This window comes from Heliconius melpomene, chromosome 17 (genome assembly GCF_056956725.1).
Source record: "Heliconius melpomene rosina isolate 202511_hmr_F chromosome 17, ASM5695672v1, whole genome shotgun sequence".
Classification (NCBI taxonomy): domain Eukaryota; kingdom Metazoa; phylum Arthropoda; class Insecta; order Lepidoptera; family Nymphalidae; genus Heliconius; species Heliconius melpomene.
The window spans coordinates 232,154-246,924 of record NC_140405.1 but is presented as its reverse complement, the minus strand read 5'-3'; the positions used below and the strand labels follow the sequence as shown (position 1 = coordinate 246,924).

The 14,771-nt window shown below is 44.0% G+C and overlaps 2 protein-coding genes across 4 annotated transcripts in view; one reads left to right on the top strand and one right to left on the bottom strand.

The window, feature by feature from the left end:
* LOC146529762 (mitochondrial disaggregase-like) overlaps positions 1-1,346 on the top strand; it is a 15,798-nt gene extending 14,452 nt beyond the window's left edge. For both annotated transcript variants that reach the window (XM_085200543.1, XM_085200544.1), the window contains one exon: positions 287-1,346. In XM_085200543.1, the coding sequence (XP_085056669.1) occupies positions 287-795 (509 nt within the window). In that variant the 3' untranslated portion in view covers positions 796-1,346. The remainder of the gene's footprint in view (positions 1-286) is intronic.
* Positions 806-14,771, bottom strand: LOC146529761 (transient receptor potential-gamma protein-like). 2 transcript variants are annotated; one of them, XM_085200538.1, is made up of 16 exons: positions 14,682-14,771; positions 14,568-14,610; positions 14,385-14,497; positions 13,496-13,864; positions 12,881-13,411; positions 10,958-11,192; positions 10,468-10,602; positions 10,176-10,315; positions 8,739-8,985; positions 5,069-5,198; positions 4,745-4,940; positions 4,402-4,593; positions 4,041-4,082; positions 3,319-3,866; positions 2,782-3,079; positions 806-2,713 (listed from the first exon to the last, which is right to left on the bottom strand). In XM_085200538.1, the coding sequence occupies exons 3-16, from the start codon at positions 14,478-14,480 to the stop codon at positions 2,504-2,506; spliced, it is 3,369 nt and encodes a 1,122-aa protein (XP_085056664.1). In that variant the 5' UTR covers positions 14,481-14,497; positions 14,568-14,610; positions 14,682-14,771; the 3' UTR covers positions 806-2,503. The 2 variants fall into 2 exon arrangements, with proteins under 2 accessions (XP_085056664.1, XP_085056663.1); XM_085200537.1 differs by having other exon boundaries at positions 806-2,710; positions 14,682-14,768.

The following is a 14,771-nucleotide window of genomic DNA, read 5'->3' as shown; positions in this document are numbered from 1 at the left end:
GGTAGGTCGATGGAAGTTGGAACCTACTGACTATTCCCCGCCCGACTTTCGAGACATTGCGTGTTGAGTGGTGGAACTCAATGACACGCTTTATTTAAATATAATCATTCTTCCGAGTGGAAATCGAACCCACAGCCATCGCATTTACAGTTAGACGCTGTTCTGCTGCGCCACAATGGCCTCAATTACTAGGTGATTTTTTTACAAGAGAGCTTATTTTAAGATATTGGTTTATCAACCACATTTTTTCAAAGAAATGTGTTATCAAATATCATAATGATTACAGAGGAGTATGACGGCGAGGCGGGCGCGGAGGACGGGAAGGCGGGGGGAGAAGAGGAGGAGGCAGTGCAGGTGTCTCGCAAATTCAAGGACTCCGTCGTACGTCCCATTCTGAAGAAGCACTTCGGCCGTGACGAGTTCCTGGGGCGCATCAACGAGATAGTATACTTCCTGCCATTCTCCCGCCAGGAGTTGCTCACGCTTGTACAGTTAGAGTTGCGCGCGTGGGCTGATAAGGCACGTGCGCGTCACGCGGTGGAACTCCGTTGGGAGGGCGGTGTGCTAGGAGCCCTCGCTGACGGCTATGACGTGCACTACGGAGCCCGAAGCATCAAGCACGAGGTTGAACGCCGCGTGGTGAACCAGCTCGCATTAGCGGCCGAGCGCGGCGCTGTGCCACGCGGATGCGCTGTTCTGTTGCGCGCGCGGGCAGGACGGCTCCTCTTGGCCGTCCGCGCCCCCCAATCCCGCGACTACGTACCCCTCGATCTAGACTACATTCCGGACAAATGAAACAAAGACACACCGTGCAGTGCTCTTTATTAAAGTTCGCACAGTTATATACAAATACAATGTATAAATAAACAACAACTCTTTACAAAATATAAATCGTTCCTGTGTTTACGCGACAACTGAACGCGAGAAGGCCTCCGGTGACTACGATACGCTCGACTCAATGATAACAACGAGCGTGCGCCGCCCGCCGCCGCCCGCCACCGCCCGCCAGCGCCCGCCAGCACCATTCACTCAATTCCGCATTACATCAAACATATTCTGTAAAATTGACTGAATATAGATTTCTTTATTAAATGCAATAATTAATTATTCTTTGGACGGGGCGAGGAGGGCGGCGCGCCGCTCGCAGGACACACGACATGCACTGTGTACTCGCTAACACTAAATACTCTTTGTCAGTTTTTTTTACGATCAGTAAATAATTCGCATACATTTAGTGCCCTGAAGCTACATACAATTATTTATTATTAAATTAATATTTAAAATCTTTAAGGTAATAAACAATTTCGATGTAAAATAATCATTAAACATCGTTAAATGTCGTCAAACATTGTTGTTTTTTCTTATTTTCATTCATATTATCTTTAACTCTATCCATACCTATATTATGAATTTGAATTTAATTTGAATTCGATATTGGATTATTCGATTCGGGTATTTTTTGTAATATGCAATCATTATAGTTATTTTACAAAGAATATTATAAATCCTTACCCAAATCAATAATTTTACATTTAATAATTATAATTCCTAGTAATATAATATATATTCCTAGGAATATAACTACAATTCCTAGTGTGAGTGGTCTAAGTAGTACATACTCGTAGCGTTGCTTGTAGCTGTATACCTGCTATAAATAAATATCTCAAAAGTTCCAATTACATGCGAGTGATTATGCTACTATAAGGCGCTATCCTAGTTACAGTAATTGGTAATAGTATATTTGATGCTGTGATAGTTTGTTTGTATATAAGAGGGCATGGACGTCGGCAGTCAGCAGTCATAAGACAGCTAACTGAAGATATAAAATTGTAGTAAATTGGACAACATGTTGCACATAAAATCCCTGTTTTGCTTACACCCGACGACTGAGCTCGGTACGGAACGAGCCCTGGAGATGCTCTGGAACACATGATGTATTGACTACGCCCCTATCCTAGCCTACTTCAGTATACATATAAGCTACACATATATAAAATTATACCTACTAGCTAATAGGCACTACTGACACGGCCGCGTGTCGCGCTACACTCGCAAACAGGAATATAGAGATCTAAACGTTTATGTCCTTCTATATCATAAATTATTATAATGAGACAGTTGCGCTTCTATATTTTTTTACTAAGTACTTGTGCGTGTGTTCGATACCTTATACATGAAACCCTTTGTGAAAATTTATACAAGCGTCGCTGTGAGAAATTTGTATTGTGTTACTTACGAAATACTTACAATTATTATATAAATATATTGTACCATTCATACAATTATATCTAACAATCATTAGATATATAAAATTATTGGAAGTTGTTTTGTGCAGTGATCATAGTAAGGGGTATACTAGTCTAACATTAACGCACGTTCACGTTGTACACACAGTAGTAACCATCAGCACTCGTCATCCGTCGAGGTGATATCTACAGTCTATAGGGATATTGACCTAAGCCTCCTCGGACCAGGCACGCAACATGGAGTTGGAAGTCGCAGCCTATAGCCAGCCCGCGGAGTGGTGCGGCGCGTGGCCGTGCAGCGGCGTCACGCCGGCTAGGCGCGCCAGCGCGGCGCAGCGCGCGCACGAGCCCTCGGCCCCCTCGCCGCCCCCGCAGCCCCCGCCGCCCTCCATGTTGCCCTCCGGCCCCCCATCGCCGATGGTGCCTGTCTCGGCGCCGTCGTAGCCGCACTGCCCGCATAACTCCTGCTATGATATTTTTATTAATAAAATTGCATTGAATCTAGAATAATCCGTTTAATTTGAAATAACGCTACCTTGTGCGCGTCGTCGTCCAGGCTGGCCAGCAGCGGCTCGCGGCTGCCCTGGCCGGGCGCAGGCGGCGCGGTCGCGGGCGCGGGCGCGGCACGGGGCTGTGGCGCAGGTGGCGCGCGCGCCGGCACCGAGCTGGCGCGCTGCAGCGCCTCTGCCTCCGCCGCGCGCCGCGAGTCCGAGAACTTCTTGCGCTTGCGCTTGAGCGCCGCCAGTGCCGACAGCGGGTGCAGTGGGCCCCCGCGCGTCGAGCGCTCCGGGCTGCGCTGCGAGTCGCTGCCGGAGTCCGAGCGCTCGCTGCCGCTGCGTACCATAACCCGATATTAACATTGTTTCGTTATATCGTTCTACCCGTTTTGCTATGCCTTCAAATAAATTATAACAATTTATAATTTATTTGAAAGCATAGCGAATTTAAAAATAGATAAAAACAGCAAGCATTTTCTTAGTGCGCAATTGAAAAGCACTCATTTAAATCAATATTTACTTGTTTTGAAATATTAAAAAAATGTTATACGGTTTTTTTACGATACGTATAATACCTGGGCGATGGCCTGGCGTGGTCGCAGACGGAGTCTTCGGAGCGCGAGCGGCCGATGAGGCGCGACACGCGCGCTGCGCGCGCCGCCTCGATGATCGTGCCCCAGCGGCGCTTGTGCGAGGGCTTGCGGCGCGGGCCCAGGCCGGCCAGGCCGCCTCCGCCATCCGATAGGCTGGACTGGCTGGTGCGCAGGCGCCCGCCCAGCAGCGCCGACAGCGAGGCGTGGTGTGCTCCGTGCGGCCCGTGCTCGTGGTGCAGCGATGCCAGGAACTCGTCCACGGGCGCCAGCGACCCGCCCGGTGCGATGTTGAACCCCTTCATGAGGCGCCGCTCTTTCTGCCGGTTCTTCTTGCCGCCGCCGCCGCCGGGGGCGCCGGCGTTGGCGGTGGAGGTATTCATGCCCGAGTTTCGCAGGATCTCGACGAGCTCGCAGCGGAAGGCGCTGACGTCCTGCTTGATCTCGTTGACGTCGTCCTCAGTGACGCCGCCGCACTCGGCGCGCCGCTGCTGTACCGTCACGTAGCGCCGCACCAAGTTGCGCATAATGGCCTGCAGTTCGATACATAGACATGTTTAGTTTACCTACATGTTGATCGATTGTAATATTAAGAATGTTTGTAACAAGATGTTGACGCAAGCATTTTATTTTATATACAGAAATATTATAGTTACGGTATTGAAATGTAAAAAAATCATTACTTACATTTGAAAAACAGCACTTACTTGGTATCGAAAGTCCCGCTCGTTGGCTTGCTTTGCTTTTCTCTAAAAATTACAAAAATAATATTAGAATATTCCCTTTTTTCACCAATAAAGTAATGAGAATGAGGGAAAACCTTTTTTGACGCGTTTGTTTTACTTTCTTCATAATGGAATGTTTAAAATTATGATTCTAATGAGTATAATAGGTTTTTTTTTTATGCAATCATAATTCCAGTCTGTAGTACGCCAACTGCTGCACATTAGGCGGCCCCAAGATCCACAACGATCGGTGTTGCGTCTCGCGTATCCAGCGGCTTCCGGCGACCTTAACTAGTCCGTCGATCTACCTGGTCGTGCAATAGGCACAATATATGCTACGTACTCTTATAGTGCGCATGTGCTCCCGCTTGGCGCGCGCATGCCCGCAGAGGCGGCGCTGCAACCAGCGCCAGGCGTACAGCGCAGACTTGGGCGACGGCACCACGTTGAAGGGCGGTGGCGCCGTCCCGCCCTCCTCGAAGTAGCTGATCCACAATTTGCTACGTGCAAACTTCCACTCAACGTCGGCGCGTTCCTAAGAATTATTCGAGATTCCTTAATTAAATAACTTACAAAAATTACTATAGTTTTCTACATTACATTCCATTTATTTTCAGACCTTACCTTTTCCTAAATCTTATTTTATATCCTATCACTAAAGTAATGTGCATCACGTAGGTACGAACCGATATAAGCTGATAGGAGTGGTTCATCATAGCGATGAGCAGGTTGAGGAGTACGATCACATTTATGACGGAGTATGTGCCAAACATCAGCATGCCCCAGAAGCGGGTGAAGATCTTAATGCCTTCCAACTCGAATGATTCCAAATCGATCAAGCCAAACGCCGCCCAAAATAGTGTCTGCATCGTCTCGAACAAACTGACGAAATGAATGAATGAAACACTATGTTTAGTGTCAAAATAGTGATGTTTTTTTCTCAAGTAAATAATGTTTATAAAATAATTAGTGTTCGTTATACTATGCACTTTTGGGACTAATATAGTTACTTAGCAAAGCGGCGCCACACGACGCAGGCATCGGGGTCGGGCAGGGTGCCGTTGGCGCCGGTGTAAGTAGAACCAGAGTTGCACTTTTTCTTCTCCATGTCCGCATAATACCAAAGTAGTTGGTTGAGTCCTGTGAGCGTTGAAACGAAAAAATTAGCGTCACGCAGAGGGAACACAGTTTTAAGACACTCCGTTCCCCATTTTCTGCAGAACTCTGACGGAACTCTACGCTAAACACTTACTTTAAAAATAAGGATGATTTCTTCTGCCCCATGATCTTTAAATAGTTTTCTGCGTGTACTTAATATGATTAAAATCATCATTTAACCGGTGAACAATTAGAATAAACATTGATTTTAAGATTGACCTTCTATTATATAATATTTTACTTTAAAACATAAGGCATTTCATCGTCTTCTCTCATAGTCAAACGGAACCGGAATAAAATATTTCAAACGCTGGCAACCCCTGTTTGCGGCAGGAATTTTCCAGGCAACCCTGTTTTATAGTGTTCAGAAAAAAATAAGCTTTAATTTGATATATAATTCATTAAAAAAACCCATGAGTGCAAATTATTAACATTTAGTGACATGTTTAAACCAGGCAACCCTAGACTTGCGGCAGACTGAGGGCTGGCAACCCTTAATTTTCCAATTCCTTATGGGATTATCTTTCAAATGATGTGCGATTCATATAAAAAACGTATTGGTGCAATTTTCTCCAAAAACGAGTTACGAAAAAATGTAATTAAAGGTGATTGCGGCAGGATTCTTCCAGGCAACCCAGGTGTAATCTGTTCTACTAATCATGTATTATTCATTAATATAGGTTTAATTAAGAAAACTCGTATATGCAGGATTCAACGGCCGGATCCCAGTCTATAAACTCAACTAGCCTCGGACGAGTTTATACAATTTTATGTTTTAGCTATTAGAAAATCAAGTCGGTCTCTGCTTACCCTCTAGTTCATAATAGTTTACATTTTTATTTCTGTACATTTTTAGGGTTTCGTACTTTTTAAGGAAAAAAGAAACCCTTATAAGATCACTCTGTTGTCTGTCTGTCTGTCTGTCTGTCCGTTCGTCCGTCTGTCTGTCTGTCAAGACCCTTTATCTCAGGAAGGGAATCAAATTCATAGGGTACTTCCTGTTGACCTAGAATTATGAAATTTGACAGCTAGCACTTAGTAGGTAGTTAGTTCAGGAAAAAATCTGAAAAATATAAATTTATGGTTAAATCCTAAAAATAATAGCATTAAATAGCAAAAAACGCGTATTTTGACACTATAAAGGGAATGAAAATTAATAGGTTACTGGTATCCGAATAACCGAGAATTGTGAAATTTGGCAGCTAGCACATGTAGGTAGTACTCAGTGGCGGACTAACCCCGTCGGAGGCCCGGGGCGGTGTCGTTGAATGAGGCCCCTTGACAACTGTCCCCCCCCCCCTGTAATTTTTTTATTTTTATTTTTGTGTATGCTTACTTAGTTTACATCTTGTAATAAATGTTTGAGTTGGACTTGCATACACATAGAAAATTAAAATACTAAATATCAAAAGTACATGTAGTAGAATTTAGCAAAGAATATCGTGTCCTCGAGATAAAAAGACGAATTGGGATAACAAAAGAAGCTATCATCCGTGTAAATAACGTATGGAAGAAAAGAGGAATTTGTATCAAAACCGAATACTGATATTCTCTACTACTACCATTCGATAGATAGGTACAGGTGGAGGCAGATCATCTACTCTAGATGTAAAACCTGATCATTCTCAAATTCATTGTAAATTTCTACCACATTATCTAGGAGCCAGAGCCAGAGCGTCATCTGAAGCTTCCATCATAAGCTTAATTCCAATATAGATAATAATTTATCATCATGAGCTAGTTCACACGCTATAGTAATATTAGTTCCGCGTATAAAATAAAATAGACTGAGATCCCAGGAGCCTAGTAGACCTACGTCATTTTAGTAAAGCTGAAATTTTGAAGATTACTAGTCTAATAAGTAGGTAAGAGTGTATGCGTACTTACTAACTTGAAAGTGAGGCCCTTTCAAAGATAGCGCCAATTTAAGGTACACGCTCACCTACGTTAAAGTAAAAACGCTCGTATTTAAATATATTTTTGATTATTATAACCCTGGTGTAACCCTTTACGTATACTTCTTCTACTTCTTCTTGGCATTAATCCCGTGCTGAGGGTTCTTTTGAAAGAATGTATTCGCGACGGCCAGATCACACGCAATATAGGTTCTCAGAATATTTTCTCCCTCTATATTACGAAGTCCGTATCTAAATCCTCCGTGAACATGTTCATACGGCTCAGCAGCCTTACTGACTGTTCAAGTCTTCCCCAACAACAAACAACCATTTCGGTAGACGGTATAGCAAGTAGAACCTCTTCATTCTGCTTTCAGAATGACTCTTTTTTGGACACGCTACAGCCGGCCTGCGGCGCATAGGCACTGATTTAATTGTAATTACGCCTTCAATCAGCACCCTTATACGCATCAAGCTATTGCAGAGACCATCAGCGTCAAGAAGCCAGTTCTAAAGCTTTTAGAAAGAACTACTGCCACACAGTTTTTACCTGAGGGTGATCCGGTGTATATAAGGCGGTAACCCTGTCCGTTATTGCGAGGCTTATTGCCCTTCCAGCAAGCTTCCTGGAGGAAAGCACACTGGACCCGAAGTCTTATAAGTACATCTGCGAGTTCTCTGCATCGTCCGGTTAGAGAGCCAATATTCCACGTTGCAAAGCGGAGTTTCTGTCTGGGTACTAGCGTTTTAAGCAGTGTTCGTACTTGACACGTTGTTGCGTTCCATTAGCGGCGGATGACCGTTTTTAAATGGAGCAACTGCCATTTGACTTCCAAAACCACTTTGAAAAATTACGCTATAATTTTACATATATTATTTATGGACTATTTTAAGACCCCTTATAAGCACCCAAACCAATCTGATGGCTCAATCATCCTCCCAGATCAAGATGTACCTTTATTTTGCGCTACTTCTGGAAGGGCCCCACTTTCAGGTTAGTGAGTACGCAAACTTTTATAAAATGACGTCGGTCTGGAGGCCCTAGGAACTTGAAGTAAAAAACTACGAAACTGGAACCACATGCAAATTAAATGGACATTAGAAAGATAAAATAAATTTAATTAATATAATGTAAACTACCGGTACAGACTGCACTAATCCCTGTACTTATTTGTTTATTGGGGGCCCCCTCCAACCTCAAACTTCCTCTTAAGTAGATACTATGCGTTTTTTCAAGGGCTTATTTAGGATTTCATCAAGGGAATTTGCACCATTTGGAGGCCCCCCTGGACCCGAGGCCCGGGGCGGACCGCCCCCGTCGCCCCCCCCTTAGTCCGCCACTGGTAGTACTAGTTCAGGAAAAAATCTAAAAACTATACGTTTGTGAAAATCCGAAAAATAATAACCTTAAAAGGAGGGTAAAGTTTTGTATTAAAACTGGTAGTTAGTCTATCAGATGAAAGGGCTCTGGGGAAGCTAAGCTTGAGTTTCAGAAAAAACTCGAGACCCCCGACGAGTGCTATTGTACGGAACCCTCGGTGAGCGAGCCCGACTCGCCCTTGTCCGGTTTTTTTTTAATAGACAAATGCATTAAAAGTATTTATTAATTGAGCAACAAAATAATTACCACAAGAAAATGCAAATATGACGAGTATATCCAGAACGAAGAATTTCAGTATATCTAGCACCATACGACTCAGTGACACCTGTAAGGGGCCCAGGTGCGGGTTCACGCTAAATATGTACACCAGCTTCAGACTGCTAAAGATATTGGCGGCAGAGAACAGACCCTCCGACAGCAGCATGGGGTCCCATGCGTCCCACTTCTCGCGTGGCTGATTCCATTGCAGGCCCATCGCCATTTCTCGCCGGACCTGCGTTTTAAAAAAATATTTTTTAAACCAAAGTGCAATTTCAATAGTTTATTACTCGCAAATGGGTATATATACTTTTTTTATTACAATATATACGTCAGGGTTCATGTCTGACTCCTTTGCAGCCGCCGACGATAAGAAGCCCATAAGAAGAACTCCCTCTCGTGTATATATAATGTATGGTTTATATTTTTATGTATTTTATTTAGAGCTAGTGGACCCGGACGCGGCTACACCCGCTTGAAATATAAGAATATTTATTAAATATATTTATGAAATTATATTCAGTGTTCAATTGAATTAGTAAGAAAATATACCTAAGGCTGAATGATCAAAAACAATAATAAGTGGAGACATATTATTAGAAAAAATATCTGAGTTATTGAAATGAATTAACAAAAGAAGTAAAAATAACAAAAAAATAATCTTAATATTAGAAAAAGTACATAAAGTTTTCCATGCGTGCGTACATAGATATCGACTCTATGAAATAACTAAACACTTTTCTATATTAAATAGAATAATTTTTGCGAGCAATATCAAACAAAATAAGAAGAGAACCAAAGTGTAGCGTAAATAAATTATAAACAGCAAATAATTATATATCGCTAGTGTGCAATAAAGTGTATATAAATAAATAAAAAAATTATATACATATTTTATCTCATACACATCCTATCCTATCCTATATCTTATAAAACAAAGTCGCTTTTCGTGTCTGTCTGAACTTTCTAACTCTTCTTCTCACCACCCAACGCATTTTTATGTGGTTTTCATCATTAGGTCGAGTATTTTTCAGGGAAGGTTTATTAAAGGGAAAAATTGAAACTACAAAAATGCGAGTTGCATTAGGGTTTAATTAATTTTCACATTATCTTAAGTGCTTTGCAAACATACATTATATGAATAATCCAGTAGTCAAAGCGGGCGAAGCCGCAAGAGGGTCGCTAGTTTTATTATAAACAGGATAACAGAGGCCAGTCGTTGCGCAAGGCCACAAAGTGTGACTGTAAAACCAATTAAGTGTAGGTTCGATCCCCACTCCAGGAGATGTAACATTTATTTCAATTTATAGTTTCATTTCTTTGCTCTGGTGTCACCACTCTCTCAGCGTGAAGTTGATTTAATTTAGATTTACTTATAAAAAGCATGTACGTACCTACCTACCTACATATATTAGTAGTAGGTACCTGAAAGTGGGACACTACTCGCAGCGCGACGGTGGCCACGTACAGGGAGTTGGTGACGAAGTCGATGACGTTCCACATGTCGTGCACGTACTCGCGGAGCCCCATATCCCACAGCTGTTTAACTTCGCTCCAAATCAGACCTACAAATATTTTTTCACAAATTCTATTTCATTGTGTTCTTTATTTTTTAGATTTCTTCGCATATTTAGATTTCCTTTTTAGTTATCTGTGGCTATCTGTAGCTTCAGAAAATGAAATACGTATAAGTTTAAGGGTCACACTGTATACACACCGCTGACCCAGGCCAGGATCAGCCACTCCACGAGCGAGGGCGGCGCGCCGCGGCGGGACAGCGGCGTGGTGTGCGCGCCCCAGAAGATGCCGCCCGCCGCCGTCTCGATGCGCTGCGACGCCAAGATGAGCAGGACTGCGAACACACAGCTCTTAGGTATTTGAGCGTGCAGCGTGCAGCGTGCAGCGAGCTCAAGGCAGTAAGTACATCTATTGAAATAACTAGCAATAACTAGCGCCAATAGCAATCGTATATATTCTGATGTATGAGCTATATTTCTGTAAAGTTTCATCTAAATCATAAAATGGAACAACCATCCATCCTCACAAACTTTTTTGTTAGAAAGTTTCCATTCGTCTTCTTTATTGATCCCCAAAGTCACTCATAAAAACTTTAAAGTCTAAAGTTCATCATACCAACGGACAAGATACAGTCAGCTCATTCTCCAAGAATCCAGGGGTCCAGGACAGTTTAATTTACGTTTACTCACAGAGAAACATAAAGTAGCTGGCGGAGTGACACAGGAACTTAATGAAGGGCTGGCGTAGCGTGCGGCCGGCGGCGGAGTGCGGCGCCGCGATGTAGGCCAGCGAGTACAGCGGGAACATGACGCCAATGCGCACCATCTCCGCTGCCTGCAGCAGCATGTTCTTGCGCCGAAACCCCGGCACGCTCTCGTACCAGATGGACGCCAGCAGCTGCTGCACGTTGGGGTGCGCCACGAACTGCAACGACAACGACTCTGTTCGTACTATTGTGTATATTGATAGGATCGCTGGCAGGTTAGGTATCAAAACTATGGGGCATTTCCCGTTGATCTATAATGTATAAAGGAAAACACCGAACACTTATTTTCCAAAAAAAATATAATTTATGTATTTGTTTGTATTTGTGTCACAGAAAAAGACTTTAAACTGTACTGTTTAATTTCAAACAAAATGTCAATTTTAATAAGTTATACTTTTCGTGTATCTACGTCCCTGAAATTGGTACGGAATTCTGGATTCACGAGTACAACTCGAACTTGACCAAAGATGTTTATTGTTGTATAGATTATATAAAAATACCTAATTTCAAAACAAGCGAGAGTCGAGGCAAAGCGTGGCGTTGACTTCTGCCACTCAACACGCAACGCCTCCAGAATTCGGCAGAAAGTGGGGGACGGAGTCTGTTAACACTACGTTCCCTCTGCCTACTCTGCTGTATGCGGGATACAGCGTGAAGCTGATATATTTTGTTAATTTCAAAACAGTACAGTAGCTAATATGCAATCATTACAGTTATTTTACAAAGAAAATTATGAATCCTTATTCCTTATCCAAATCAGTTACTTAACAGTTAAGGCTGAAGGAGTAAATTAAATTATTAACTGACATTAGCATATTTAACAGAGTTTTAAAATTATAACATGTACCTAATACTGGCAATAAGAATGTAATGTTACAAAAATATATGCGTATGATCAATAATTAGCTATACGCACCTACGAGTGTCAATGCTCAAAGTACATTATTATAATTCTCGAAAGTAGTTCATTGGTTCAGTGTTAATAACCTACTACTGAATAGTAAGAAAACTAAATGATGATTTTTAGAACACCTAACACGAAAATTGTTAAAGCCGATGTACTCTTGAATGCTGAACTGGTAGATCCTGTCGATTCTACGGTATTTCTCTGTATCATATACCATAGACTCCAAATAACTATGGGATTTTATTTTGGGGCAATGCAGCCGGTATTCAACCAATATTTGTCCTGCAGAAGCGAGCTATTCGTGCAATCTATAAATTAGGCCCTAAACACTCCTTAAGGCTTAAAGTTAAAGAAATCAATATATTGACAGTTGCATCTCAATATATTTTTGACAATGTTATGTATGTTGAGAAAAATATTAATGATTTTACCAAAATTGGGGATGTACACAATATTAATACTAGAAATAGACTTAAACTTAGTGCACCTGTGACTCGATTACATCGAATCCGTAATTCTTTTATGAGACAATGTGTAGGCTTTTACAATAGAATCCCAGAAAACGTCAAAGAATTTTCTATATCACGATTTAAAAAAAATTGTGGAAAGACGTTTGTGTGTTAAAGGTTATTACCAAATTAATGATTTTATAAATGATAACACGCCTTGGGAAGTTTCAATCCAGTCTGTTTCAAAGGTATCATTGTCACAAATAATAACATATGTATTTGTTTAAAATTAAAAAAATAAGTCCCGCTCAGTTTCTTAAAATTCTCTGGTCTGAGGCACTAACTTTAGTGACTTGGTGGTATATTCTGTTTTAGAATGAGACTAAACGGAGTGTCTTCTGAGTTGAAGCGGGCGTAGCCGCGGGCGGGCCCTAGTCATACATAAACTTATAAACAAAAGGCTAGAGTGAAATCGATTCTCTTCGCTTACCTTTTTTTGGCGCAATTTTATCGCCAACTTAAGTCGCGATAATCGCATCCTTTCCGGTGCTCCAGTTTCCGTCAATGGCTGTTGAGGGGAGCCCGTCTCGTGGTTAAGGAGCACTTGTAACTCGTGAGACGTGCGCGTGTGGTCCAACAGGGCCGTCGCGAACTCTTGACACTGTACTCGAAGTTCTTGATACTCAGTCTTAAACTCGTGCTCCAAGGCCGACAGTCGACGCAGCTCCCACGACAGCTCGAACGCCGTCAAGATGGGGTCCTTGGAGGAGAGCGCGATGAGCGAGGGCGACGCGAGCGCGCGGTACGCGTTGATGCGCGAGCGCGAGTGGCGCAGCGAGTCCTCGCGACGCGAGCGTACGCACTCGTCGCAGCCGCAGCGCACGTCGTGCGGCACCGGCAGACCCGCGCCGCGGTCCAGCAGCAGCTTGATGATCTCGTAGCTGTCGCGATGCGCCGCCAAGATCAGCGGCGTGATGTCGGACGTGAACGTGGCCGTCTCGGGCGGCAGCGCCTCCCAGCTCTGTGTACCGACAGATTAACATCAAACAAATATCTACTAATAAATATTGTGACTGTACTTGAATGAAAGCTACGTTCGATTTACATGGAGTTCACCAGGTTTTCGAGCTCTCTCCTCATGGTCCAGCAACGCCTCTACAGCTTCCACAAACTCTTCGGAAATAGCGTGAAGCAGCGCGTCTCGAGTCTCGACGCCAAATTCGAGGAGCAACTCTACCATCTCGAGGTTCTCGTTGTCGATAGCCATGAGCAGCGCACTGCGGCCGAGCGGGTCCACGCAGTCCACGTTGATGTGGCCGGTGTCGCGCGCGCGCTGCAGCACGCGGCGGGTTCCCGCCACGTCCCCGCGCTCCACGCCCAGCAGGTATTTCTTCTCCTCGAGAGACAGCACGGCCATCTCCTGATGCGGTCGGACCACATTTTCCTCCTCTGTCATACCATGTATACTGTGTCGCTGTTAACAAACACTTTAATAGCATAATTTTGGTTTCGTATTTATTTTTTTCAGAGTTAGCACTAGCCTCGTTTTGTTTCACTATTTTCATTAGTCCTATGATTATTGTAAAAAAATAATTTTAATTAAATGGATAAAAAAATTATCGACTTGGAATCTACGAACTATGTTACCCTGTCGCGCCTGCACCTTGCACCTTGCAAACATTACATGCGTGCTTGCTTAGTTAACGTCCGTATTTATTTTTCTATTTATATTACCAAAATAACTACATTCCAGCCGCGTGCGAAGTACTCAGTATCAGCAGTCAGTCAGTACATGTAGCGTCGTCGCGCGATGCGAGACGATAAACCGGAAGTAGGTCAGCTGTTAATGGTCAATTGTCATAAGGTCGCTGTCAAAGCGTCGAAGCCTTCGGGGACCGACACACGACTGCTTAGCGATACCTGTAGTATAGGACACGTCGCTCTGACGCTACATCTATTACATGACCTTACTCCCGCCGCCGTCGCCGTCGTACCTTGACCTTGCTGTCGGGCGGCCGCGGCTCGCTCGCCAGCAGCGCGCCCAGCTCCACGCGGCACGTGGAGGGCCGGCGCTCGCCGCCGCCGGACATCTCGGAGCCGCCGCTCTCTGCACAAACACACGGGCAATGAGGGCGTCGGCGCAGCGCGCGTTATATTTAGCGTAGGCGCGCACTCACCGGCGCCGTCGCCGCGACCGCCATCTCGCGCGCGCTCCGAGAACTGCAACAGACGAGGGCGTTAGTCCGCCGACTACTGGGACAGGGCGCGGCGCTCAGCGCTGCCGCACGTACCTGCACGCGGCGCTCGCGGCGCGCGGCCACCTGGCGCGAGTGGCGGCGCAACGCCTCCAGCGTGGCGGGCGCGGTCGCCTCCTCGCACGG